The 27,305-nt window shown below is 39.4% G+C and overlaps 1 protein-coding gene across 1 annotated transcript in view; it reads left to right on the plus strand.

Moving 5' to 3' along the window:
* Positions 5,830–27,305, plus strand: part of FBXO11 (F-box protein 11) — a 96,222-nt gene continuing 74,746 nt past the window's right edge. Inside the window, exon 1 of the mRNA XM_003354838.5 lies at positions 5,830–6,872. Within this exon, the coding sequence (XP_003354886.3) occupies positions 6,650–6,872 (223 nt within the window). The 5' untranslated portion in view covers positions 5,830–6,649. The remainder of the gene's footprint in view (positions 6,873–27,305) is intronic.

Here is a 27,305-nt window from a genome sequence, read left to right on the forward strand (position 1 = left end):
TGAGAGACTTATGCTACTTCATGTATTACTTTCTACCATTTCTTATTCCACTCCTGTTCCATTTCTTTCTATAACTCCTACTCCTTTCAAGAAGGCCTAAGTGAGTTTTCTTTTTTTAGGCAAGAAATATATTGATTAAGCTAAGATGCTTGTGAGACATGCAAACGGGCAGGCAAGGAGGCTCTAGTATCATGAGGATGCGGGTTCAATCCCTGGTCTTGCTCAGTGGGTTGGGGAATCCAGCATTGCCACAGGCTGTGGTTAGGTCACAGATACAGCTCAGATCCCACATTGCTGTGACTGTGGCACAGGCCAGCTGCTGTATCTCTGATTTTATCCCTAGCCTGGGAGCTTCCATATGCCACAGGTGCGGTCCTTAAAAAAAGCAAAAAAAGAAAACAAAACAAAACAAGAAAACCCCAAAAAACAAATAGGTCCAACTCTTCCACTAACACAAATAAACCTCCAGCTACAGCCTTTTTCTTTCCCGTCCTTCCTTTCCTTTCCCTTTCTTTCCTTCTTTGCTTGCTTTCTACTTTTCTCTCTCTCTCTCTTCCTTCTTTTCTTTTTCTGGGCCCATGCATTTGTTTCCTGAAATACTCCATAGACTCTCTTGAGAAGCTCCCATAGTGAAAAATATCAAGAGTATTCTGCATCTGTCACAAGATCCTCAGTTCAAATATTGCTTGAGTAAAAACATCCTACACAAGTCTTCTCCCATCAGTTTCAACCCATATTTGATCTCTAAATATTGGTCTTCTGCCTGACTTTCTTTTTGGTGTTGTCTTCTCTGTACCTTTAAAAAATTTCTAATACCATTCATTTTCTAGGCATAGAGCCATACCTGCTTTCCTACATATATGTGTAATCTTAAAACTCATCAGGTAAGGCCTGAAATAACAATACCAACAGCAATGGCAATAATAACTGTTTACTGAGCCCCTCCTATGCACCAAACACTGTTCTAAGCATTTTATAGTTATTCTTAATCTTCACAACAATCCCATGAAATGAGGACATTTATCACCTCCATTTTACAGATGCAGAAACTGAAGCACAGAGAAGTTCAAAATTTGCCCAAGATCAGACAGCCAGTAAGTGTAAGAGCCTCATGGATCTTTCACTCTCACATCTGCCCATGCTTTGGTCACCTACCAGTCCTTCCACAATATAACACCCTTTTCTTGTCTGGCCTAGTCTCTCAATGCTTTGAAATTGGGTTCTGCTTTTAAAAAGCAAAAATAAAGATTTACCACAGTCTATCACAGCCCATCCTATATTCTGAACATAATTAATTTCTTTTAATAGGGCTATGTCTCTGTTATTCCACAGGGAAAGGTATTAAAGTTAGATTCTATAATTTTTTAAAGATAATCTCTTTTATGAGTATCATTAGACGGCATGCTTACCAGGTTTTCCCACATATACATTAAACTTAAATCCTTAGTTCCAAGTTAATTTTCATTGCCTAACTGATAAAATATTATCTGAGCATGTACTAAAGAATGAATTTTTGCAGCTTAGTGAGATAAGTCATTCATACTCTAACAAGGATATTTTAAATAGAGCCGGTTATTCCTTCAGGAAAACCATATTCAGATCAAACTAATTTCCTAAACGACATAAAAGGAGTGAGCAGCTTTGAGGTGTCTTATGTAACTTACTGAGTGCTGATAGCTTGGGACTAGATGATGGAATGACAGAGGAAAAGGAAGCTGAATCTTTGAAATAGTAAAAATTATCATTTAAAAATCACAGTAAATATCACCTGCCAGGTATTAAAATGATTAAAGGGCTTATTTTTTCCACACTCCTATTGTGATAGCTTTTATAAACAAATAATTTTAAGTACACTAACCTGTTAAGCACCAGTAATTAGTAGAGAAAAACAAACACATATGTTCTTGAGGAGAGAGCAAAGCCTGAGGGAATTTAGTCCTCTGAAATTATGCTAAGGGTATATTAAAATCATTCTGGAAGACTCCTACCCCAAATAAAAATCCCCTTTAAGTTTTTCCCATGTTTTCTCTCACACATAACTTCTGTAACAGCTAATTGACAGATTATTTGCTAATACAGGTGGACCTGGCAATGGTTAAAACCATCTCGGATATTTTGGGTTTTCACTGGAAGAACTGAGTCTATAATATCTGTAAAGGAAAGGGCACTGGACTGGCAGGCATTAACTTTGCCACTAAGTAGTTATGGGATTTGGTTCTGTCACCTCACTTCTTTGAATTTTAGTTTCCTAACCTATCAAATTCAAAAATGAGAATTAAACGCTCTCCAAAGCCTTTTCTAAAAATCCCAAGTTCTACAATTTTAAGATGGCTTTGAACACTTTTTCACAAAGAAGATTCCAAGAACTCTAACATTTATTCCTGTAAGATAAACTAAAAATATATAGGAGCCAGTGATATAGGGATAGGATAATATTATTTAAGATCTCCCAATAGATATTCCATTATTGTTAAACTAGTTTTTCTCTTGCACTTCATCAGCCATCCTGGTTCCAAGAAAGGGAGCAGAGCAAGTGATATCACAAGAATGAGGTGGGTATTGCAGGAGTTCCTGTCGTGGCTCAGCGGCTAGTGAACCCGACTAGCATCTGTGAGGACAAATGTTCAATCCCTGGCCTTGCTCAGTGAGTTAAGGATCCAGTGTTGCCGTGAGCTGTGTTGTAGGTTGCACACAAGGCTCGGATCCTGAGTTTTCGTGATTCTGGCGTAGGCCGGCGGCTACTACTCGGATTGGACCTCTAGCCTGGGAACCTCCGTGTGCCATGGATGAGGCTCTAAAAAGACACAAAGACCAAAAAAAAAAAAAAAAAAAAGAGGATATGGTACATAAGGAAAGCTCTTGTCATATGAGAAGGAGGAAAATATATCTCTTTTAGCCCTAAGAGATGATGGAAAGAAAAGGACCCAGAAAGAGGTAATCAGACCTGGTGTGCTTAATTCCTAAAATTGGAGGTATATAGTTAAAGTATTCTCATGGACAAAGGGAACAAGAAAACAGGATAGAGGGTTGCTTCCCTGGGCATACTTCTGAGAAGCTGAGTCCTTTAGGAACTCTCTCAGCTTGATGGCATGTTCAACAATATAATGCAGCATTGGTGGAGGGAGGTGGTGGCTCAAGATGTGAGCCTGAAGCAAGGCCTCTGGTTCATCAAGACCTACGTGGGGTGGTCTGGGAATCTAGAAGTTCCCATATATTTCAGTGACAAGATAGAATGGCATCATGTGAATCAATGGACCTCTAGAGACCTGGGGTCAGTACAGAGATTGCAGTGTTTAAAGCAAATGGTTCAGTGTGGACTTCCGTAAAGGAAGTACAACTTTTCAAAATGACAGAAATGAGCGATTTTACCTCTTAGGCTAGTAGTTCTGCTTTCAGACCATACCGGACACTCCATACCAAAGGATAACACAAGGACTGGCATGCAAGGCTCAGGACCTTTCCCTGATGCAATGTCAGCCTTCTCACCTCTCAGGGCTGCTACCAGCCCTCTAGTCACTGCAGAATTAGAAAAAAGGCACTCCCTTTATCAAGACACTTATATCCACCTGTCAGAAAATTGTCATAATATACTGACTTTGTTAAAACAAGGCATCTTACTGCCACATGCCTGAGAACTGTTGTAAAAAATTTAAAAACATAGGATGCCAAAGGTGTGAAAGACACTCTATCTATGTATATATACCTTATACAGCAACCCTCAACTCCCACACATATCTTGGAATGGGAGGGAGGTGGGGAGATAAAATCTGTAAGATTCAGCATTTACCTATTAAAGAGAAAATGTGGGGACTCAGGAAGGATAAAAACTATGGAAAATAAACATTTTCTTTGTATATCTAAATTAATTAAATCAACCCTGCCATACCAAAATACAAACTCTGTATGCCCAAGATTTTGCATTTTATTTATCTTTTTTTATTTTGCTATCTCTCACAGTACCTTACATACCAATGCATACAAAGAAGGAACCAATAAATGCTTGCTGAAAAAAAGTAAATTTTTAGAAAAATGAGAATTATGGATCCACTTGTAGTATGTAATATAGCATGTAATTTTCCTTTTCTTCCTAGAGTTATTTGAGCCAAATCTAAAATTTTAACTATTTATACTTGCTAACAACCACAAAAATCTGCAGTTCAGTTATTTTCTAAGTCTCCCTCCTCAAATTTTTTCTTGAGAAGAAAATTTAGATCTAAGTTTCTCCATTTTCAGAGATCATTTCAAAATTACGGAATTTTTAAAAATTTAAAACAGGATTATGTAATTCAAAATAAATTCTAATTAAAAGGTGAGGGGACAGAGTTCCCGTCTTGGCTCAGTGGTTAACAAATCCAACTAGGAACCTTGAGGTTGTGGGTTCAAGCCGTGGCCTCGCTCAGTGGGTTGAGAATCTGGCATTGTTGTGAGCTGCGGATTAGGTCGCAGACGCTGCTCCAATCCAGAGTCGGTGTGGCTGTGGCTAGGCCAGCAGCTGTAGCTCCGACTGGACCCTAGCCTGGGGACCTCCATATGCAGCGGGTGCGGCCCTAGAAAAGACAAAAATTTTTTAAATTAAAAAAAAAAAAGGTGAGGCGACCCTGATACCTAGAAAGATGCCTGGAGGCACATATCAAAATCAGAGACTCAAATATCCTACACGATACTGCCTCTCCCGGCTCTCTCCTGCCTCCCCAAATCCACTCTCCCCAGTCACCTTTACTTCCCTTATGTACTTTGTAACACAGTCATCTATCTCAAACCTAAGACAGCAACTGATCAAACTCAAATGAAAAAATCACCCAAAGGCCTGAAAAGAAGGGAATCAGGTAAACTGCCAGTTTTACCATAGCCAGTCAATGATAAACAAAAGAGAAAGAAGAGAATTGAGAAAGGGTATCTTTTTAGTCTTTACAACAGCAGCAAGGGAATAAAAACGCATTTTCCTTGGGGAGAGATTATGCTGAGGGGACCAGATACAGACACAAAAGATAATTCCCCCTGGGTTTTTTTCTTTTGCTTTGCGTTTGTGAGATCTACACACATACACACACAATTACAACCTCAACACTTTTACTTCTCTCTTCTTCTCACATATTATTTTCCCAAATATTATATTGACCACACTGCCCAAAAGTAAATTTACCTTTTTGGTAATACCTTACCTATTACGTATTGACCACACCTTTTCAAGATCTTGATGACTCCTATTATACTACGACTGGGAACCGACTCCAAACTTCGGTTACCAAGCTTAAAGATCGGTAAAGTGGATCTCCAAGGTTCTCAAATACCCTCAGCTTGACTAAAGGGCACAGAATCTCTAGCGCTCCCTACAGCTCAGACTTTGAACCTACCTACCACAAGAAGCCTAAATTATCAAAGATTGGCTACCTTGCTCCACTTTTTTTTTTTTTTTCCGCTTAAAAAATCGGGTGAAGGAAAGGGGGGATAGGCTGAAACAGCGAACCGAAGGATTAATCACTTCTCCCCATTACATCAGCAGCCCCCGCCCTTTCCTCCCAGCACCTCCTCTCCTAGAATCGTCGCTACGCACTAACGCTCTCTTCGCCCACCCCCCGCTCTATTATATGCCCTGATACCTCCCCATTATCACCCGCCCCGCCACACTCCCCCTTTCCTCCTTCCCCCTCCTTGGCGGGGGAGGGAGAAACCCGAGAGAGGAAACAGGGCGTTGAAGGAAGGGACTTGGCGATAAGAGCGGAAGCCCCATTGGGCCGAAGGTTGTATGAACGCCTCCCATTGGCTGCTTGGCCGGAATCCCCTCCTCTCTTCTTCCCCGCCCATTCGCCCCTCCCCCCGCCGCCCCGCGGCCCTCCCCTGCGCCCCCGGCCAGCCCCGCGGCGGGGAGGGACCGACTGGGCGAGAGGTGGCTCCGGCGGTGTCAATGGCTCCTCCTGCCACGGAGCAGCAGCAGAAGCAACGGCGACGGGGCTGAAGAGGAGGAGGAGGAAAGGTTCCTTTAAGGAGGAGGAACGACGACGCCTCTTTTTCCCCCTATCTCCTCCCTTCATACTCATTTCCCCTTCGCCGAGGAGAGAAGGGGGGGAGGAGAGAGAAGAGGCCGAAGAAAGAGAAAAAATTCCTCTCAGAAATCTCTTTCAGGGGGTGCGGGGGGGAGGAAGAGGGAAAAAAAGAGCCGGGCGCCCCCTGCTCCCTCCCTCCCTTCTCTCCTTCTCTTCTCCTCCTTCTCCCTTCCTCGCCCGCCCGCCCACTCCCCCCCGCCGCCGGAGACGCCGCTCGGGAGTCGGCGGGACCGGGGTCTGTCTCCTCTGCCGCCGACGCCGCGCTTCGCCTCGGGATCCCCAGGCGGGCAGACGCCCTTTCTTTCTTTCTCTCCCTCTGCCCGTCTTTCTGTCTCCGTCCCTCGCGGCCGCCCCGCCCGGCGGCCTCGGCCTTCCCCGTGCGTCAGGCCCGCCCGCCCGGCCTCGCTCGGTCTCTGTCTGTCTCCACGGGCCTTTCTCTTGACTAGGGGTCTCGCTCGCCCCTCCGCCCTTACCGTCTCCCCTTCCCCTCTCCCCCTTTCCTTCCTCCTCCCCTCTCCCCACCCCCTTCTCCTACTCCGGAGCTCGCGGTGCGTGTGCGTGTGTGTGTGTGTCCCTCCGCCAAAGCCGCCACCTCAGCCCGGCAAATGAACTCCGTCCGAGCCGCCAACCGGAGACCCAGGCGAGTGTCGCGGCCGCGCCCGGTGCAGCAGCAGCAGCAGCCCCCGCAGCAGCCGCCGCCGCAGCCGCCCCAGCAGCCGCCGCAGCAGCAGCCTCCGCCGCCGCCGCAGCAGCAGCAGCAGCAGCCTCCGCCGCCACCACCGCCGCCTCCGCCGCTGCCCCAGGAGCGGAACAACGCCGGCGAGCGGGGTAAGGCCGCGCTCTCTCCCTGCCTCCCGCCGGCTTGGGCGCCCGACCGGCCGGGACCCGCGGGGAGGGAGGCCAGGGCGGGCGGGGGCGGCCTGTGCGCCCGAGGGTGGGAGCCGGAGGCTGAGTGGAGGCGGGTCCCCCGTTGCCGCAGTGTCAGCCCGGCCGGGGCCCCGGCCGGCAGGAAAAGCCGTGGCTTCCCCACTCGCTCCGGCTCTAGCTCAGGCCGCGCTTTGTTTGGTTTCGGGGACTCGGTACCCTCTCTCCCCACCCATCCCTCTGGCTTCTCCGCTCGCTCACGAACCTCGCAGGAGTCTGTTGGTGGGTGGGGGGAAGGCGAAGGGTGGGATTTCCCCCTTTTCGGAAGCCTTCCACCGTTTGGTCTCCCGCTTGTAATAGAAGGTGCGGGGAACGACTAGGAGTGATAGGGTGGTGGGGCTGGCTGGGGAACTTGTTTTCCCCCTTTTCTCTAACAGACTCCCCCCTTCCTGTGGAGGAGGGGAGAGGGGGAATCGGAGTGGTCGGAGGTGTTGGCCGGGGAACTTGTTTCCCCCGCCCCCCCTTTAGTCACGGGGTAGGGGGAGCAGCGACTCCTCTCCCAACCCCACAATGTTTGCTGCGCAGTTTGGCTTTAGTTACGGAGCCCCTGGGAAGGACCCGTTAAATCAAGACCTTTAAATAAATAAATATAGAATCCATCGCCATTTCCAGCCCCCTCCCTCGCGTGCAGTGCAGTTACCCTTCCGCTCCATTGACACCCCTCTCGCCTGTCTTCCCCCTGGCGTACCCCCACGCCACTCTGCTACCCCTCCGTCTCTTAGTGGGATTTGAACGCCCCTTCCTTAGAACTGGCCCCTTGGGAGGGAGAATGTGCGTGTGTGTATGTGTGTGTTGTGTCCAAGGCCTAGTGAAATGTGTCATTTGGACCCAACTGTGCAGCTCTGTCTGGTAACCACCATTGTCTAAGGGCTGAGGCTCCCGGGGGTTGAATTCTTGCTTTAGCAAAAAATAATGTTTTACTTCGATGATGTGGTTATTTGAGGATATTTAGGAGGTGGGGTGTTGCACCTTGGTTTCCAAAAGTAACTATTTATTAATTAGTTGCTCTCAGTGGTGGTGGAGGTCAGTACCATATTTATGTGTACGTTTTTTTTTTTAAGGAGGAGGGAATTGTTAGGAGACATTTTGCATGTTTTCGTTGGCGGATTAAGGTTAATTTTACGTGCGTTGGTTGTCACACCTCCTTTGATTACAGGAATTAAGATTAAATGACTTCTTAAAATTATACTTTCTTTCTTTAAAAATTGTTTCATTGTTGTACTTGATCAGAATACTTAAATGAAAGGGGGAGGTGATGATCTGAGAAATAGTTTAAAGGGTTTTCACTAGTCACTGTTACAGTTAGTCCTTGTGAAAGCTGTTTGCTATATGTTGCTTGAAAGAATGTGATGTTTCAAGCCAGTTAGAGGTCTAGTGTAACGTTTTGGTAAATGTATTTTAATGATACTTTGATACGTTTACCAATTTTCTGTAAGTTAAAAATATTTGTAGTTTCATCATTTCCTTTTACATTTGCATGTCAGGGTTCTCCTGTGTTCCATTCAAATAATATTCAAGTCTCTTTCCAGAACTGGCACTATATGTAATAGACTTGACAAATTTTTTTGAGAAAACAATGACACTAGATTGAAGCCCTAGCATAAGGATTGTTACTAGAAGTAAGCTTTTTCAAGATGTACCGATTTGCTAATTACTAACTGAATCAGATCCTTTCAGCCAAACTTATTTTAGTCTTGTTTTGTACTTTTAAATGTTTGTTTTGAATTGCCTTTTCACGATTTGTGTGTAATTTCAAACTTAGTTGAGGCACTAATATTTTGGTTACCACTTTATTTTTTTTTTTGAGATTTTTTAGTTATTAAAATCTTTTTCCTTTTGAAGTAAAGTGACTTGGTTGTTGGCAGTCACATGCCAGAGTGTCATTTTCTTTTTCATTGATATCCATAAACTAAGATGTTCACGAATCAGAATTTCAGTATGTACCCACTGAAATGGTAAATCAAATTCACTGTAGAATTGTTGCTTTGCTGCTGCTAGTAGAAGCTGTTCTGGAGATTCTATGTTGGCACAGAGGGGAAAAGAACTTACTGATTAGCCTTCAGGGAAAATGCTATAGGTCTTTTAGAGAGCAAATAAAAGGTCTCAAAATGAATGAAACAGTTAAAATGAAAGACGAAATAATGAAGTTTTATTAGCTATCTGTAAAAAAATACGTCATTCTTTGAATGTTGACATTTTGATTATATTTTTAAGTGTTCAGTTTGCATAATGATCAGAAATTAGCCAGGAAGAATGCTCTTTTATTTTAAAAGTTTTATGGAGTATGCAAAGTGTCACTATTTCTGGTTTGAATAGAAAAAGTTTTGTTGTTTGCTTGAAAATTGCTGGGTTTCATAATTTTGACAAGGTAATTAAGGAACTACAGCTAATCTGTGTATGTGCGCTCATGTTTTACTTTTTACTAACTCTTAATGGATATGTAACTCTTGCATTAGAGTCTTGGGTAGAGTTACATAATAGTGGATCAGACAGCCTTCCAAGTAGGGAATTAAAGTGAGACTTACTGTTTTAAGACAACTTAAGTAAATTCAGTCTATACATAAATTACTTACTTATTTCATATAAAGAGTGGACTTCAGGCTTTATAGTGGTAATAAAACAGTTACAGAGTAGTAGTTTTTTTTTTTTTTTCAAGCAAAAGATCTGTCAGAACTGGTTTTTAGTTGCTTCTTTGCCCACAGCTTAATTAGTCTAAAACTTCCTTGACATTTCCTCCATATCTATCTCTCTATCTATCCATCTATCTAATCTACCTATCTATGTATTTGAATGTTTGTGATGGCCAGTGTTTGAAGAAGAAAGAAACGGCCTAATTAAGTGAAATCTTATGAGGACTTTTCAAAGCCTTTCACGGGGAAGATTTTCTTAAACCTCGCATACGGAAATAATTGACCTGGATATTTCATGGAATGCTGTCTTTATTCATTTTATCTGAAATGGTCCACTGTCTAAAGATGAAATACAAATCATTACCATTTTTAGGCTTTTAATTTAAATTCCTGAGTTTAGGATTTCACATAACACTTTAAGCTTAGTAGAAAATAATTTGTGTTTCACATGGGGACACTTTGATAATATATTCCAGATTCAGTGAAACTGAAAGTAGTGTGAGGTTGGTTTTTTTTTATATATATATTTGTTTTCTTTTAAAATCCTAAAAGGATTTGGTTTTTGCAACTTGTTCTGCTGAATTTATCTTGAAATCTATGTGGTGGTCTTTTTTTAGAAGTAAGTATGAGGAAAGCTTACAAGTCTGCAGAAGTGCTATGTATTCTAAGTATTTTTAGTTTTTAGTTGTCAAAATTTATTACTTTGGTATTAAATGCACATGATTTAAAATTCAGAAGTCCCATTTCCATACCTGCCTTCAGCTGCCAAATTCTCCTACCTGGAATTACTCCATTGATTGATTATTTTATCTGTTGATAGTTTCTCATTTATTATATTTTAATAAAAGATGAAATTTGACTTCTGAAAATAATCTTGACATGGAAGTTTTGGAGAATTCTAGTTATCGGAAAATTCGTAAGATTGAAGTGCTGAAATTTTAACTGTATGCTCATTTATAATTCAGAGATTTAATGGATACAATATATTAGTGGATTTTGCCATTACTTTTTAGTTCTGAAATAATCATATAAAATAAAAACATAAATAGTCTCTTTAGTCCCATATTTGTGGAATTACAATCTCATCTGTGATCCTGGATTTATAGTTGTGTGTGTGTGTGTGTGTGTGTGTGTGTTTTAAGTGAACTTGGTGAAATAATTTAGTATGTGTAGTATTACAGAAAATATTCCTGAGGTGGCTACATATTTACTATATGCAGCAGCTGGGAAACTCCTGAGTGTTATAATCATGAATGTTAATTATGCTTTCTGTAGGATTGTTCTAGCCCAGGATGTTTTACCTTCAGATTCTTCCTACTGCTTACAGAATAAGGAACTTCTGCAACCTTTCTAGATAGAAGAGTTCTGGACAAGGAACGTGATTTTTCCTCTTTTAGGAACTAAGTACTATGGGTCACTAGTCTCCCATCTTGTGGCTAAACCTTCAAAATACTTAAAAGCCATGAGAGGAGAAATGCCCCTCAACTCTGTGTGTGTGTGTGTGTGTGGTGTGTGTGTGTAGCTTGTTTTCTCAACACATAGAAATTATTTGAGGAATAGAGCTGTGATCATGACCATGCTAATGTTAGAGTTTTGCTGTTAAGGCGTATGGGTTACCTATAGGCTTTTTTCTTTACTGGAAATTCTGGCAGGGCCAAACAGGGAAAAGCTTGGAGACCGACCAGGTAAGGTAAGAGTAGCCAGTAGATCCTGACCTGTTAGTGAGGACCCCTGAATTTAAAATTTGGCAGAATTCAAGGGTAGTGAGTTTTTTCTCAGCCTTTTTTTTTTTTTTTTTTTTTTTTTGTATTTCTTTTAACTTTGAAAATAAACAATATATACTAAGGAGCTATTTCAACTTGAGATCTATTGTCCCCTCTTTTGTGCATAACAAGTTGCTCTTATTTTGTGTCTTATTTTGTCCCACTGGTCCCTGAAAGGTTATTCTGTTTTAGACCTTCCATTTCTCAAATTTTTCATCCCTGTAAATTGCATTCTTGTCTTCCAGAGAACTCTGGTTAATATGTGAGATTGCAAGTAAGATACCCCAAATTGCAGTTGTTATCCTCTGAAAATAAAATTATAAAAAAGCAAAATGGAAGGAATGAGACAGTTGAGGGTGGTATGATGGGAAGAACTCTCAGAGTTAGAGCTAGCTAGACCTGGGTTCTAGTCCTAGCTACACCACTAACGAGCTCTTTGACATGGTGCAAGCAGTGCAACCTCTCTGGATGTTACTTTATTATCTTTAAAACAGGGATGGTAATACCCTTGCCTTATAATAATTGTAAAGGTAAAAGATAATAAAGTGTCTATCATAAGGTAGATGCTCAATAAATAACAGCTTTTTTAAATACTAAAAATAATAGGAATGGAAGCAGCTGTTTATAAAACTAAACCTTAAAGATAAAATATGAGTCGTCAAAGAATTTCAGGCATACACCAAAATGCAGTCTAAGTGATGTGGTATAACCTCAGAGAAGCTGATTTGCAGTTAAAAACCACTAATCTTATGTCTGGTGAATTGAAATATTCTTTGAAGAAAGAATAAGAAAACAGAAGAAATGAGTATTTGGAATAATAATAAACATTGACTCTGTTTCTTCTTATGTACTAGAGTCTGTGCCAGACACTTTTCTTATATACTGTCCCTCTCAGCAGTTCTGTGCAATGGCCGTTACACAGCAGTGAATATGCATAGTAAGTAGAGAAGAATTTCAAATTTGATTGATATCACCTAGTCTTTCCATAAACACGGGGAGATACTGAAATGTATTTGGCAGAATATCTCTTTTGCTTTCAGAGAAAGAAATAACCTAGCCCTTGCAGCACATCTATTGCCTGTCCTATCCCATCTATCCTGTCAGAGGCTGATACAGTAGTCTGATGCCAGTGATTGTTAAATCATTTGGTTTCACATTTTCTAAGTAACTTTCTGATCATAATTTTACCTCATGTAGATTTGTCTCCAGATGAAATTGCAGTGATGGGCCCCATGTTTTTCCAGCTTGTTGATGAGATCACTGAGCACTCATTGTACAAAGAAGGGTAGATTTCCTTTGAATTACTCATAAGTTATGAATAAAGGGTGTTAAGTAATTTTTTAGCTCATGGTTACAGACTAGACTATTTCAGGAAGGAAAAAATGTGGGTTAAATTAGACCTTAATAGTAATTTTGACAGGTTTGTAGATGACATTATGAACTTTATACACATATTCTTTTCTCACCATAGCTTGGTGTCTTCATATGCATAGCTTCAGGATTTTATATATATTTAGTTAACACAAGAAATGTGTTTAAACTTAATCCTTAGAAAATAGAGAAATGAAACCAACTAACTTCCTTTACATAATGTATTTTAGTTGAAGGCAAATATCAAAAATACTTTACTTTGAAAATGAATGCATTGTATATATGTATTTTTTTTTCATTTTAAAACACCCCAAATAAGAGGAGTTCCCATCGTGGCGCAGCGGAAACGAATTAGTATCCATGAGGACACAGTGTTAAGAGTCTCATAAAGCCATGTGTTCTTATCTAACAGACATACATATACATACATATATATATATATATATACACACATATATGTAATGAATGAAAGATACAAAATCAATACTTGAGTGCTAAAAGAATTCTCATATACAAACCCAGGTAGAGTCAGCAAACCAACAAAGGCTAAACTGATTCAAGTTAGTTATCAGTACATGGAACTAAAAAAACCAATGCCAAAGACCGAACCCATGTATTAGCCAGTTAATTCCACACAAACTTTCAGCAGTCAAAGATTCTAACACAATCCTCCTCAAATCATCTGAGTGTTGAGTGTACACTAGGGGAAAATAGTGCAAATCGGATTATCACTGTTACCAGAAAAACAGTTTTAAAACTCTGTTTCTGGGGAGTTCCTGTCGTGGCGCAGTGGTTAACGAATCCGACTAGGAACCATGAGGTTGCGGGTTCGGTCCCTGCCCTTGCTCAGTGGGTTAACGATCCGGCGTTGCCGTGAGCTGTGGTGTAGGTTGCAGACACGGCTCGGATCCTGCATTGCTGTGCCTCTGGCGTAGGCCAGTGGCTACAGCTCCGATTCGACCCCTAGCCTGGGAACCTCCATATGCCGCGGGAGCGGCCCAAAGAAATAGCAACAACAACAACAAAAGACAAAAAGACAAAAAAAAAAAAAAAAAAAAAAAAAAAAACTCTGTTTCTTACTCCATTTCTATCACTTGAATAATTTCTAAGCTTTGAGAAAAAAGTAGGCTCTCCTCATAAAAATATGAACAGCACCTCATCTCCAGTGAGATGTGAAAGTATATCTTAATGTTTTTTAAGGTTTAGCCACCAGTTGAGAGAATAGTGTTTAATAATTTTTTCAATTTTTTGGAACATAGCAATCCAATTTCCATCTCTTGGATGGGCAGACATTGGACAACTAGATTTTCAAAAATTGGGAATAACATATACAACTTATATTTGCTTTTAGCTATGCTATCTTTTTTTTTTTTTTTTTTTTCCTTCTTCTTTTTTTAGGGCATATGGAGGTTTCTAGGCTAGGGGTTGAATCAGAGCTGTAGCCACCGGCCTGTGCTGCAGCCATGCCAGATCAGAGTTGCATCTGCCACCTACATGGTAACACAGATCCTTAGCCCACTGAGAGAGGCCAGGGATCGAACCTGCATCCTCATGGATACTAGTCAGGTTCTTAACCCGTTGAGCCACAAAGGGAACTACAATATTTTATTACTCCCCCCCCCACTTTTTTTAGGGCCACACCCATGGCATATGGAGGTTCCCAGGCTAGGGGTCTAATCAGAGCTACAGCTGCTGGCCTACACCACAGCAACATGGGATCCGAGCCACATCTGTAACCTACACCACAGCTCATGGCAACACTGGATCCTTAACCCACTGAGTAAGGCCAGGGATCAAACCCGCAACCTCATGGTTCCTAATTGGATTGGTTCCCACTGCGCCATGACAGGAACTTTCTGATCTAGGCATTACTGATTACACAGATAGGTTCACTTCGTGAAAAATCACCAATGATTTGTGCACTTGTATATTTTTACCAAAACTTTACATTAAATAATAATGTTTTTCCACAGTTTAAATAATTATGTGTAGTTTTATATATATCTATAAAATTACATATAGGTATGTCAACAGTTATATATAGATTGTTTCTAATTCAAATGACCTTTGCTAATTTAAATGACCCATACATACTGCCACTTGTACCTGGTCAAATCCTCTTCTCGCCAAATCATCAACTCAAAGTTACTTTTTTGGGAAAAAAAAGTGAAACTTTAAGGAAAATTTTAGGTACAGAAGTGGGTTAGGAAAAATAAATATGTAAAGAAAGTGATTCTTGCAAGAATCTTCCACTCATCCCCTCCCCTGATGCCCTCATTTTGCCTCTAAGGGAGTATTCCTACCCAAAATGTTTCCAAATTGTTTATTTCTCCTTTCTTTTTTATTGAGTTTAAAATGCCAAAATTTTACCAAATAATCAGTTTCTTTAAAATACAGATACATTTCAGGGATTCTCTTGTGCAGTGAGTTAAGGATCCAGCATTGTCACTGCAGCAGCCTGGGTTGCTGCCGTGGTGTGGGTTTGATGACTGGCCTGGGAACTTCCACATGGCATGGGTGTGGCCAAAAAAAAATATGTTACATTTCAAAAGATTACAAAGATATTAATCATTGCAAGTTGTGAATTTTGTGTGTATTTTTTTTAATTGAGGTATGTAAGTTTCAGGTGTACAACATAATGATGCACAGTTCTGTGTCTACTTTTAGGGTATAATGGTAAAGAAATTGTTTCTATGTAAAGAAGGAAAATGAGTGATTCCACTTTTTTTTTTTTATTATAGGTCAGTTTGCTAAAAATATTAGATTTTGAAATACGGCATCTTGACTTATCCCCATTTCTTTCAAAAAAGTCTTCTTCGGTCTTCTCCACTGTGATTCAGATTTGAATGATTCTTAACTTTTCATCGTTAAATTCTGTGTACTTCTGGGAGTTCCCATTGTGGTTCAGCAGGTTACAAAACCCAGGTAGTATGCATGAGGATTTGGGTTCGATCCCTGGCCTCACTCATTGGGTTAAGGTTCTGGCAGTGCCATGAGCTGTGATGTAGGTTGCAGACGTGGCTCGGATCCTGTGTTGCTGTGGTTCAGGCTTAGGGAACTTTGATATGCCGCAAGAGTGGCCCTGAAAAGAAAAAAAAAAAAAGAAAATACCACCAGGATCCCAAAAGCATCCCCCACTGGCACCAGTGCCTTCCCAGTCACTACCCCTGACTCTGTCTTTCTAACTACTTGGATTAGTTTTACCTGTTTGAACTTTTATGTATCTGTAATTATCTAATTTGTATTCCAGTGTGTATTACTTGTTTTGCTTGATATTTGTATGTGAGTTTTATCCATGTCGTTGCTTATAGCAGTAGTTTGTTCATTCTTATTGCTGTATAACATTAGGTTGTATGAATATACTATGATTTATCCATTCTACAACTGATGGAGGGTTTTTTTGTATTTGACTCTCAGGAAATAGTGCAGCTATGAGTACTTTACCTTTATGAACACATACACATTTCACTATAAGTTTTATAGTTCAACATATACCATTGACTATCTTTTCCCAAGAGCAAAATTTCCATTTATTTTACAAGAAATGAAAGATAAAATAGCTTTTAAGCGGATATGAATATGGCCTTCATATTACATTGTTCAAACATTGATGATTTTATTTCAAATATTAATGTTTTCTTTGATATATCCACTCTTGTATCCTTTAACAGTCTAATGTTAGTCAGGAAGTTTACCCATCAACTTAATATTCTTTAATTTTCCCCAGAGATTATAGGTTGGGTTATTTTGAGGAGACAGAAAATCTTTTTTATATTTAGGAATTTTTAAAACTAGCTGTGGACCTTAATATGTGATTCTAAGTCTTCATTCCAAAAACTGTTGTTTCTATTTGCAACTGCCGTATTTTTGTTTTCCCATTTCAGTTTGGAGCCCTGTTTTCTACTTTTTTGGGTGGGGGGCATACCCATGACATGTGGAATCTAACCCACACCACAGCAGCATCCTTGAGCCATTGAAGTGACAGTGCTGGATCCTTAATCCGCTATTCCATAGGAGAACTCCATCTTAGTACTTTTTTTTTTTTTTTTTTTTTTTTTTTTGTCTTTTTGCCTTTTTGCCTTTTCTAGGGCCGCTCCTGTGGCATATGGAGGTTCCCAGACTAGGGGTCTAATCGGAGCTGTAGCCACCGGCCTACACCATAGCCACAACAACTGGGGATTCGAGCCACTTCTGCAACCTACACCACAGCTCATGGCAACGCTGGATTCTTAACCCACTGAACAAGGCCAGGGATCGAACCTGCAACCTCATGGTTCCTAGTCAGATTTGTTAACCACTGCGCTACAACAGGAACTCTAACATTTTTAAACTTAGCCTTTTAACTCCTTTGAAAATATTTTGCTATTATTTGGTCAGATATTTAATTCTATTTCTTATTTTTTTTTGCATACCTTGATTATCCTTTGTTATCTTACATTTGGCTTATTTTTTTTTAAACATTTTTTTTTTTGGCAGCTCCCATGGCATGTGGAAGTTCCTAGGGCGGGAATCAAACATGTGCCACAGCAGAGATCCAAGCCACTGCAGTGACAACGTGGGATCCTTAACCTGCTATGCGACAAGAGAATTTTTGGTTTATTTTTGAATTTAAAATTTTTCACAGAAAAATTGGGGCACATTTTGCTCTGAGTTATTTTTTAGTCCTTGACTAGATCTACTGATTCCTGACATTTAGGAAGAAGATATAAAACTGCCTCTGCCAGCATCATTGATCAGTTCTTCCTCAAGTGAAAGCTTTGCTGAAGTGGTAGTGGTTTATAAGCTTGTACTCCCTATGATGCAAGTATCCCCTGAGAATGACAGTTGGGCTCTGTTCTTAAGGAACTACTTGCTTGAAACTGATGATACAATAGCCTTAGATACCAAAGGAGTAAGATGTCATTATTTCAGTCTGCTCTTTCAGCACTTAACCAGTCCACTGTTAGTGATAACAGTTGTTCTCTTTCTTGTCTAGCTAAGCAAGTATGGAGGAGACTGTCACATTCCTTTCCATTTTATTTTGTTATTTTTTTATACATAGCCACATTCAATAAATGTTGCTTGTTAATAAGTTTGGAAGGATAAGGAGCCTGAACCTTTTCAAAGTGGCTTTTTTCTTCTTTTTTTTCTGCAGTGGTTTCTTAATCTCATTTTTAAATTAGGAGATTTTAAATAAGATGACTTCTGAGATGCTCTAAAACTCTGATCAGTTGAGTTACCAGTATACAACAGTGAGGTCGGAATTTGGGTATTACTGTACAAATACAGTTCTTGCCATGATGGAACTTATGCGCTAGAGACATTTGAGTTCAAGATGACTTGCAAATAAGCATGTTGATACTGTTTTCATTGTCTTCTGGTATATATTTTTAATAGTATTTGTGCATGCATGAGAGTGCATGTGTGCATTGGAGTTTCATTTATAACCTTAATCTTAGACTGTTAGCAAGACCGTAGTCTTTTAGAGAGTTTTCAGTGATATGCTATTAAGATGAAGGTTTGTTATGACCCCCTACTCTGGTACATGTTTTATTTACCCTTTAATCATTTGTTAAATTCCCTTTGTGCCATACTTAAAAAGTTGTTGCAGCTCAAATATTAAGCCAAGTTATAACATTTCTACATAAATACGAAAGAAATGGGTGCCTAGTGAAGGAAATTACCCACGGAGTTGGGGTCATTCATCTTGTTTTCATTGTATTTGTCCTTCTTCATTATATATATTGTTTTGCCCTTTTATCCAGAAACTGATGGTAGGTTAAAGTTAGATTATATGTTGTTAGAATTTAAGCTCAATTGCAGAAATAAAACACTTTCAGGTTCTTCATTGCATGTGTAATCCCACATACCTAGTAGTTGTAACTCTCAGGGTGCCTTTATGGATTTTTCTGATTCTAGTATCTCTATTTCTGTATCTCACAGGAAGCCTGTTTTCTATTTCTGAGTAATTTGGTTTGAGAACCTCTTATCTGAAGTCTTTAAAGCTGAAAAACTGAGCTGGAGATCTGGATATAGTGAACTTATCCAGGGTCAATAAAACTAAGTCTAGTTTTAGAGAAATAGAAAAGTATCACATACCAATCATAGATATACTTGGTAACACAGAGTAAAACGGGAAATATACACTCTTTTTTTTTTGGTCTATTTTTTGTGTGTGTTTTTAGGGCTGCACCCATGGCATATGGAGGTTCCCAGGCTAGGGGTCAAGTTGGAGGTATAGCTGCTGGCCTACACCACAGCCACAGCAACGCAGGATCCAAGCCGAGTCTATGACCTACACCACAGCTCATGGCAATGCTGGATCCTTAACCCACTGATTGAGGCCAGGGATCAAACCTGCGTCCTCATGGATACTAGTCAGTTTTGTTAACCATTGAGCCATGATGGGAACTCTGGGAAAGAGGCACTCTTGATTTCGTGAAGTGTCCAGAATTTTTTGGTAAAATGTTAACAGTATTATCTTAGGATGGTGAAGGTGAGATAATTTTTTTAAATTCTTTCTATATTTCTTTGTTTTTCAAAGACTACATATGGAATCTGAAGGAAAGGGAAGTTCATATTTTTTTAAAGAATTTAATAGTTCTGATTGTGATGTGTACTCCTTCTTCTTGGTTTGATGACATAGTCCCCACATGGGTCATTTAAAATTTGAATAAAAGCTTAAAACTACATTTTTCACTGCTATGTGTTTTAAGTGCTTATTAATTTATGGACATTTTTTGAGGTTTTGTACTCACACTAAGATGAGGATAAAATTGGCTATATCATTTATAGAAAATGAGGATAGGGAGTTCCCATTGTGGCTTAGTGGGTAAAGAACCCAACGTAATCTCCTTGAGGATTCAGTCCCTGGCCTTGCTCAGTGGGTTAAGGATTTGGCATTGCTGCATGCTTCGCCGTTGGTCACAGATGCCACTCAGATTTGGTGTTGCTGTGGCTGTTGTGTAGGCCTGTAGCTCCAATTCAACCCCTAGCCTGGAAACTTCTCTATGCCTCAGGTACAGCCATAAAAAGAAAAAATGAGAAAAACTAATGATCAGAGAGTTAGAATTCAGACTTAAAAACAAAATTTGATATTTGGTACTTTAAGCCAGTGATTCTAGGATAAGTTTGTAATTGTACGTTATGGTAGTAAATACATTCAAATAATATTTTAATTATATGCCTGGCTGAATGATGGAAGATAGAAATTTAGTGTGCAGAGGAGCTGGATAATTAGAAAAAAAAAGTTTTATTATTGGTCACAACAGATACCTCAACATGTACCCCAGTGGTATGGATTCATGTCTGTTTGATAATGTTATATGAGGGATTTTTTCTTTTCATAAAATTAGAGTTAACTCTGAAGACAATAATGGCTGTCAGTTTATTAAATTGAAACAGATTGCAAACAATGAAACATTGTTTCATCACAGCAGTTTTTTAAAAAGCCACATCTCTCCCTTTTTAAGATATTATATACTAAGACGTTTTTGATTCTGGGATCTAATGTGTTTGGAAATAAATAAGAACCTGGCAATGGCTTTCAAAAAATATAGGCCTTCAAAGCTTAAATTTAGTAGTTAAATTTGGAATTAACTCATCTCACACTTGCCTGATGAATCTTCTGATCATTTTACAGAGGCTTTAAAAACCTAAACCAGGAAAAAACAGTCATTTCTCTCTTACAAAATACACCAAAACCTTCATTGAGAGAGGTGAACTGTTTCTTTGTTGTTGTTTGATTTTAAAGTAGGGGCTACTAATATGGTTTAGGGCAAATCATTCATTAAATGTACATTCTAGACAGTAATCAACGTAGTTTTATGAAGAACTGATTACAGGTGTATTTTCTTTTTTTTTTTTTTTGTCTTTTTGCCTTTTCTAGGGCCGCTCCCATGGCATATGGAGTTTCCCAGGCTAGGGGTCTAATCAGAGCTGTAGCCGCCCGCCTACGCCAGAGCCATAGCAACGCAGGATCCGAGCCGCATCTGCGACCTACACCACAGCTCATGGCAACGCTGGATCCTTAACCCACTGAAGAGGCCAGGGATTGAACCTGCAACCTCATGGTTCTTGGTCAGATTCGTTAACCACTGAGCCATGACAGGAAGTCTCAGATGTATTTTTTTTTTAATTTTTTGTTATAATTGATTTACAATGTTCTGTAAATTTCTGTTGTACAGCAAAGTGACCTAGCTATACATATATATATATACTTTTTCTCATATAAGATGTATTTTGTCCCTAAAAAGACAAAATAATAAATAAAAATTAAAAAGTAAAGTATTTTTCTAAAATAGTGGCTTTTGTTAACTGAAGAGGGAGCAAGAACAGCCAGAGCCAGCTTTGAATAAACCTTTTTCTTCTTTTAAGAAGCTATCACATTGATGTTGTGACAGTTGGGGGGAACTTTTTTTTTGTGTGTGTGTGTGTGTGTGTGTGTGTGTGTTTAGGGCCACACCCATGGCATATGGAGGTTCCCAGGTTAGAGGTCAAATCAGAGCTGTAGCTCCCAGCATACACCACAGCCATAGCCATAGCTGTGACCACAGCTCACAGAAATGCCGGATCTCACCGAGCAAGGCCAGGGATTGAACCTGCATCCTCATGGGTGCTAGTCAGATACATTTCCACTGAGCCACAGTGGGAACTCACCTTTTTTTTTTTTTTTTTTTTTTTTTGGTGGGGAAGACCTTTTTTAAGTTGTATTATATGGAAGCAGTAATTTGTAAAAATAGTGTTAAACATTTGCACGTAGATATTCAGCAAATGATTGTTTCCGTTTTCCTTCACCTTCCTTTCCTGGATTCAAATTTGTTCATATAATCACTAATTTAAGTGACTAAGCACATTAACTTCATAATTTTTTAAAATGGGATGAGGTTGAGTACTTAGAAAACCAAAGATAGAAATCAAATTACTTTGAATAGTCTGTTTAAAAAAAAAAAATGGAGTTCCCTGGTGGCACAGCAGATTAAGTATACAGCTTTGTCACTGTAGCTGCCCAGGTTGTTGCTATGGCTCGGGTTTGATCCCTGGTCCAAGAACTTCCACATGCTGAGGAAGTGGCCAGACAGCAACAGATTTCATCTTGCTTTAGTCTTTGTAGAAAAACAAACAAAAACCGAAAAATGAGTACTAGTTTAGAAATTTGAGCCAAAACTAAGTATAGCAAAAAGTGATTTGGGCTGTAGTTGAATGAATCATCCTAAAGTGTGTGTGTCCGTGTAAACACATAATATTGTATCATAGCAATGTTAACCGTTGGCAAAAATGTCTGGAGTTCCCATTGTGGCTCAGCAGTAATGAACCCGACTAGTATCCATGAGGATGCAGGTTCAATCACTGGCTTCACTTAGTGGGTTAAGAATCCGGCATTGCTGTGCGTGCGCCTTGGTGTAGGTCATAGGCTGGATCCAGCCTTTCTGTGGCTGTGGTGTAGGCCGGCAGCTGTGGCTCCGATTCAGCCCCGAGGCTGGGAACTTCCATTTGCTACAGGTGCAGCCCTAAAAAAAGGCAAAAAAAAAGTATATTTAAAAAACTTAAGTGTTATTCTAAAGAGGGACAAGCTAAAAGGTGAATTAAGAATTACTTTTGGAGATCCTTGCTGTGGTGCAGTGGATTAAGAATCTGACTGCAGCATCTCCGGTTGCTGTGTAGGTGCTGGTTCAACCCCCAGCCGGCCACAGTGAGTTAGGGATCAGGTGTTCTTACAGCTGTGGCACATAGGTCACAGCTGCAGCATGAATTCACTCTCTGGACTGGGAACTTCCATATGCCACAGGTGTGGCCAAAAAAAAGAAAAAAGAAAAAGAATTAACTTTCAGAAGTAAGAAATTCCTTTTAAAATTGTGGTAAAAAATACTTAGGAGGAGTTCCTGTTGTGGCTCAGTGGTTAACAAATCTGACTAGGAACCATGGGGTTGAAGGTTTGATCCCTGGCCTTGCTCAGTGGGTAAAGGATCCGGCAGTGCTGTGAGCTGTGGTGTAGGCCAGTGGGTACAGCTCTGATTAGCCCCCTATGCTGGGAACCTCCACATGCCATGGGTGCGGCCCTAGAAAAGACAAAAAGACCAAAAAAAAAAAAAAAAAAATTAGGACTAAACTTGATCAAGGAGGTGAAAGACTTATGTGCTAAACACTATAAAACATTGATAAAAGAAATGGAATGATGGCCAGTGCTCTTGGATTGGAAGAATTAATATTGTTAAAATGGCCGTACTACCTAAAACAGTCTACAGTCTACAGATTTTAATGTGCCCTATCAAATTACTCGTGATGTTTTTCACAGAGCAAATAATCCTAAATATTATATGGAGCCATAAAAGACCCAGAATTGCCAAAGCAATTCTGAAGAAAAAGATCAAAATTGGAGACATAATGCTCTCAGACTTCAGACAATACTACAAAGCTACCATAATCAAAACAGTGTGGAATTGGCACAAAAATAGATATATGGATCAGTGGAACAGAATGGAGAGTGCAGATGTAAACGCACACACCTATAGCCAATTAAATCTTTGACAAAGGAGACAAAAATATACAGCAGAGAAAAGACACTCTCTGCAGCAAGTGGTGGAATGCTAGATGACTGCATGCAAGTCAGTAAAAGTTAGAATAATCCCTCACACCATACACAAAATAAAGGCTGCATGTATACTTAACATAGATTTTTTAACGTTCATCTTTATCCCATCTTCTTGTCTTTTTGTTCTATGAATTTATTTCTGCTAGCAAATATTTTAATACTTGATATTAAATATGCAATAGCTCTTTCCTCATTGATGCAATATTTACTGTTATTTTTAGTATAAACATTAATTACACTTTTTCTGAAGTTCAAAAAAAATGCTTGAAGACTTAAATATAAGGCATGATACTGTAACACTCCTAAAAGCAAACACAGGCAAAAAACATTCTCTGGTGTAAATCATGCCAGTGTTTTCTTAGGTCATTCAGTCTCCCAAGGCATTAGAAATAAAAAGCAAAAATAAGCGAATGGAACCTAATCAAACTTATAAGTGTTTGCACAGCAAAGGAAATCATAAACAAAACCAAAAGGTAGGAGTTACAGTTGTGGTTCAGTGGGTTAAGAACCCATCATTAAAAAAAAAAAAAAAAAAAAAAAAAGAGTTCCCATCATGGCTCAGTGGTTAACAAACCTGACTAGTAACCATGAGGTTGTGGGTTCAATCCCTGGCCTTGCTCAGTGGGTTAAGGATCCGGTGTTGCCGTGAGCTGTGGTGTAGGTCGCAGAAGTAGCTCAGATCCCATGTTTCTATGGCTCCAATTTGACCACTAGCCTGGGAACCTCCACATCCTGCAGGTGTGGCCCTAAAAAGCCAAAAGCCAAAACAAAAACACATAGTGCCTGTGAGGATGCAGGTTTGATCCCTGGCCTCACTCAGTGGGTTAAGAATCCAGCATTGTTGCAGGCTGTGGTGTAGGTTGCAGATGTGGCTTGGATCTGGTGTTGCCATTGCTGTGGCATAGGCTAGCAGCTGCAGCTCTGGTGTACCCCTTAGTCTGGGAACTTGCATATGCCACAGGTATGGTTGTAAAAAGAAAAACCTGAAAGACAACCTATGAACTAGGAGAAAATATTTGTAAACATTGCAAGCAGCAAGGACTTAATTTCCAAATAAACAGCTCATACAACTCAGTAAGAAAAAAACAACCCAATTGAAATATGGGCAGAGGACCTAGATGGATGTTTTCCAAATAAGACATACAGATAGCTAATAGGCACATGAAAATATGCTCATCATTGCTGATTATTAGAGAAATGAAAGCAAAAACTACAGTGAACACCTCACACCAGTCAGAATGGCCATCTTTAAAAAGTCTACAAATAGCAAATGCTGGAAAGGGTGTTGAGAAAAGGGAACTCTTTCACCATTGGTGGAAATGTAAATTGGCACAGCTATTGTGGAAAACAATATGAAAGTTCCTTTTTAAAAAAAATCTAAAAATAAAGTCATATGATCTAGCCATCCCACTCCACTCCTAGGCATAAATCTGGAGAAAACTAATTCAAAAAGATACATGCACCCCAGTGTTCATTATTTACAGTAGCCAAGACATGGAAGCACACTAAATGTCCATTGAGAAATGAATGGATAAAGATGCGGTGTACATACACAGTGGAATACTACTCAGCCATAAAAGTGAAATGCCATTTGCAGTTATATGGATGGACCTAGAGATTATCATACTGAGTGAAGTCAGAAAGAGAAAGTCAATACCGTGTGATATCCCTTATATTTGGAATCTGAACTATGACACAGAATAACTTATCTACAAAGCAGATACAGACTCACCAACGTAGAAAACAAATTTATGATTACCAGAGGAAGGTGGGGAGAGGTAAATTAGGAGTTTGGGGGTTAACAGTTGCATACTATATATAAAATGAATAAGTAATGAAGACTTACTGTGTAACAGAGAACAACATGCAGTATCTGATAGTAATGTATACTGGAAAATAATCTGAAATATATATATATATATAACTGGATCATTTTGCTATACACTAGAAATTAACACAACATTGTAAATCACTATAATTCAATTTTTTTATGTGTAGGGAGTTCCCTGGTGGTACAACTGATTAAGGATTAGGCATTGTTATTGCTGTGGCTCAGGTCACTTCTGTGGTGCAGGTTTAATCCCTGGCCCTGGGAATTTCCACATACCAGAGGCATAGCGCCCCCCCCCCCAAAAAATGTTTTTCAATTATTTTTTTGTATGCTCAGAAGATAGCTAGAGAAAATGAATTTAAATTATATTGATGATCTAATAAAAACATATTTAAAGATTATATACTTTCTTTGTTGGCATCTATTAATATTAGTTTTGGAGTTTGTTTTTGCCAAAGCATGCGGCAGCTTGATGTAGGATTTTAGTTCCCAAAACAGGGATAGAACCCTGGCTCCAGCAGTGAATGTGCGGAGACCTAACCATTAGGCCACCAGGGAACTCCCAGTATCAGATATTTTAACTGTCTTAAAAATGGTAAATTAGAACTTAGGGAATTGTAAGAAATAAAACCATAGTCCCAATTCTTGAGGTTTTTTTCACTTATTCAAGTTGGAATTAGAACCCACGTTTCCTGGCTCCCAATCAGTGATGATGTTATTATCTGTTTTTGTTCAGAATTTCATTATCATTCTGTTCATTTTTTAGTTTAGTGAGACTTTTGTATAATTCCTTAATTGCACCAAAGTTAATTTTTTTGTAATACTTGTCTTATTTAGTAACTTAAAAAGATACACAAGTAAAATCAAAATATATTTATTGAGGTAATTTTTTGTTTAATTTTAGCTGTGACTGCTTGGGAAAAAAAGGCAATAATATTATTAAGCGTAAGGTAAAATATGTTGATGATAGATTCATGTGATGATTTTTAGTGTAACTAATTTTAGATGAACAAAAACTGGTTAATGCTTTTGAAGAGGTAAAGCAGTTTTTTCCCACTGTGAATTTAAGAGTTCGTTTAAGATACTGGTGGTATATCAGGTCAATAAACAAGATTTACTACTCAATAAATCATACTGAGACTATTGATTGTTCATTTGGAAAAACATTCAGTTAATGTCCTTCTTTGTTCAGTAACAAAAAATATATTCCAAATGATTAGAGCTCATCATTTTTTTTAATGGCCACACCCACAGCACAAGAAAATTCCCAGGCCATGGATTGAATCCATTTGAATTGGATACTTTTAACCCCCTGCCCCAGGCCAAGGATTGAACCCTAGCCTCCACAGTGACCCAGGCAACTTTGGTTGGATTCTTAACCCACTGTGCCACAGCGGGAACTCCTAGAGGTCAACATTTTTTAATTCCAAAATTTTTTTATTGTAATAAGAACATCTAGCAGATCTATCCTTTTTAACAGATTCTGTATACACTACAGTAATGTTAACTGTACGTACGTATGGTGTACATCCAATCTTGAGAACTTAGATTTATCTTTCACAACTGAAATTTTATACCTGTTGAACAGCAGTCCCCATGTCCCTTTCCCCCTGACCCTTGGCAGCCAGCAGTCTACTCTATACTTCTGTGAATTTGACTGTTTTGGATACTTCATATAAGTAGAAGCAGAAAGTATTTGTTCTCCTGTAACAGACTTATTTCACTTAGCATAGTGTTCTCTGAGCAAGAGCTCATTGTTTTTTAAAAACCATGAAAGAATATGGAGGAGTTCCTGTGATGGTGCAGCGGAAACGAATCTGACTAGTATCCATGAGGATACTCAGTGGGTATTCCTGGCCTCACTCAATGGGTTAAGGACCCTGGTGTTGCTGTGAGCTGTGGTGTAGGTTGTGCATGCAGCTTGTTGCTGTGGCTGTGGTGTAGACTGGCAACTGTAGCTCTGATTCAGCCCCTAGCCTGGGAACTTCCATATGCCCTGGGTATGGCCCTTTAAAAAAAAAAAAAAAAAAAAAAGGGCAATAAATAAATCAGACATTTAAAAAAAAAAAAAGAATATGGACAAAGCACTTTTTTCTAAACAAGGCCAAAAAAAAAAAAAATCCAGAAGTCATTAAAAAAACATGAAGAAATTGACTATGCAAAATAAATTGA

The sequence above is a fragment of the Sus scrofa genome, chromosome 3 (assembly GCF_000003025.6).
Source record: "Sus scrofa isolate TJ Tabasco breed Duroc chromosome 3, Sscrofa11.1, whole genome shotgun sequence".
In the NCBI taxonomy this organism is placed as follows: Eukaryota; Metazoa; Chordata; class Mammalia; order Artiodactyla; family Suidae; genus Sus; species Sus scrofa.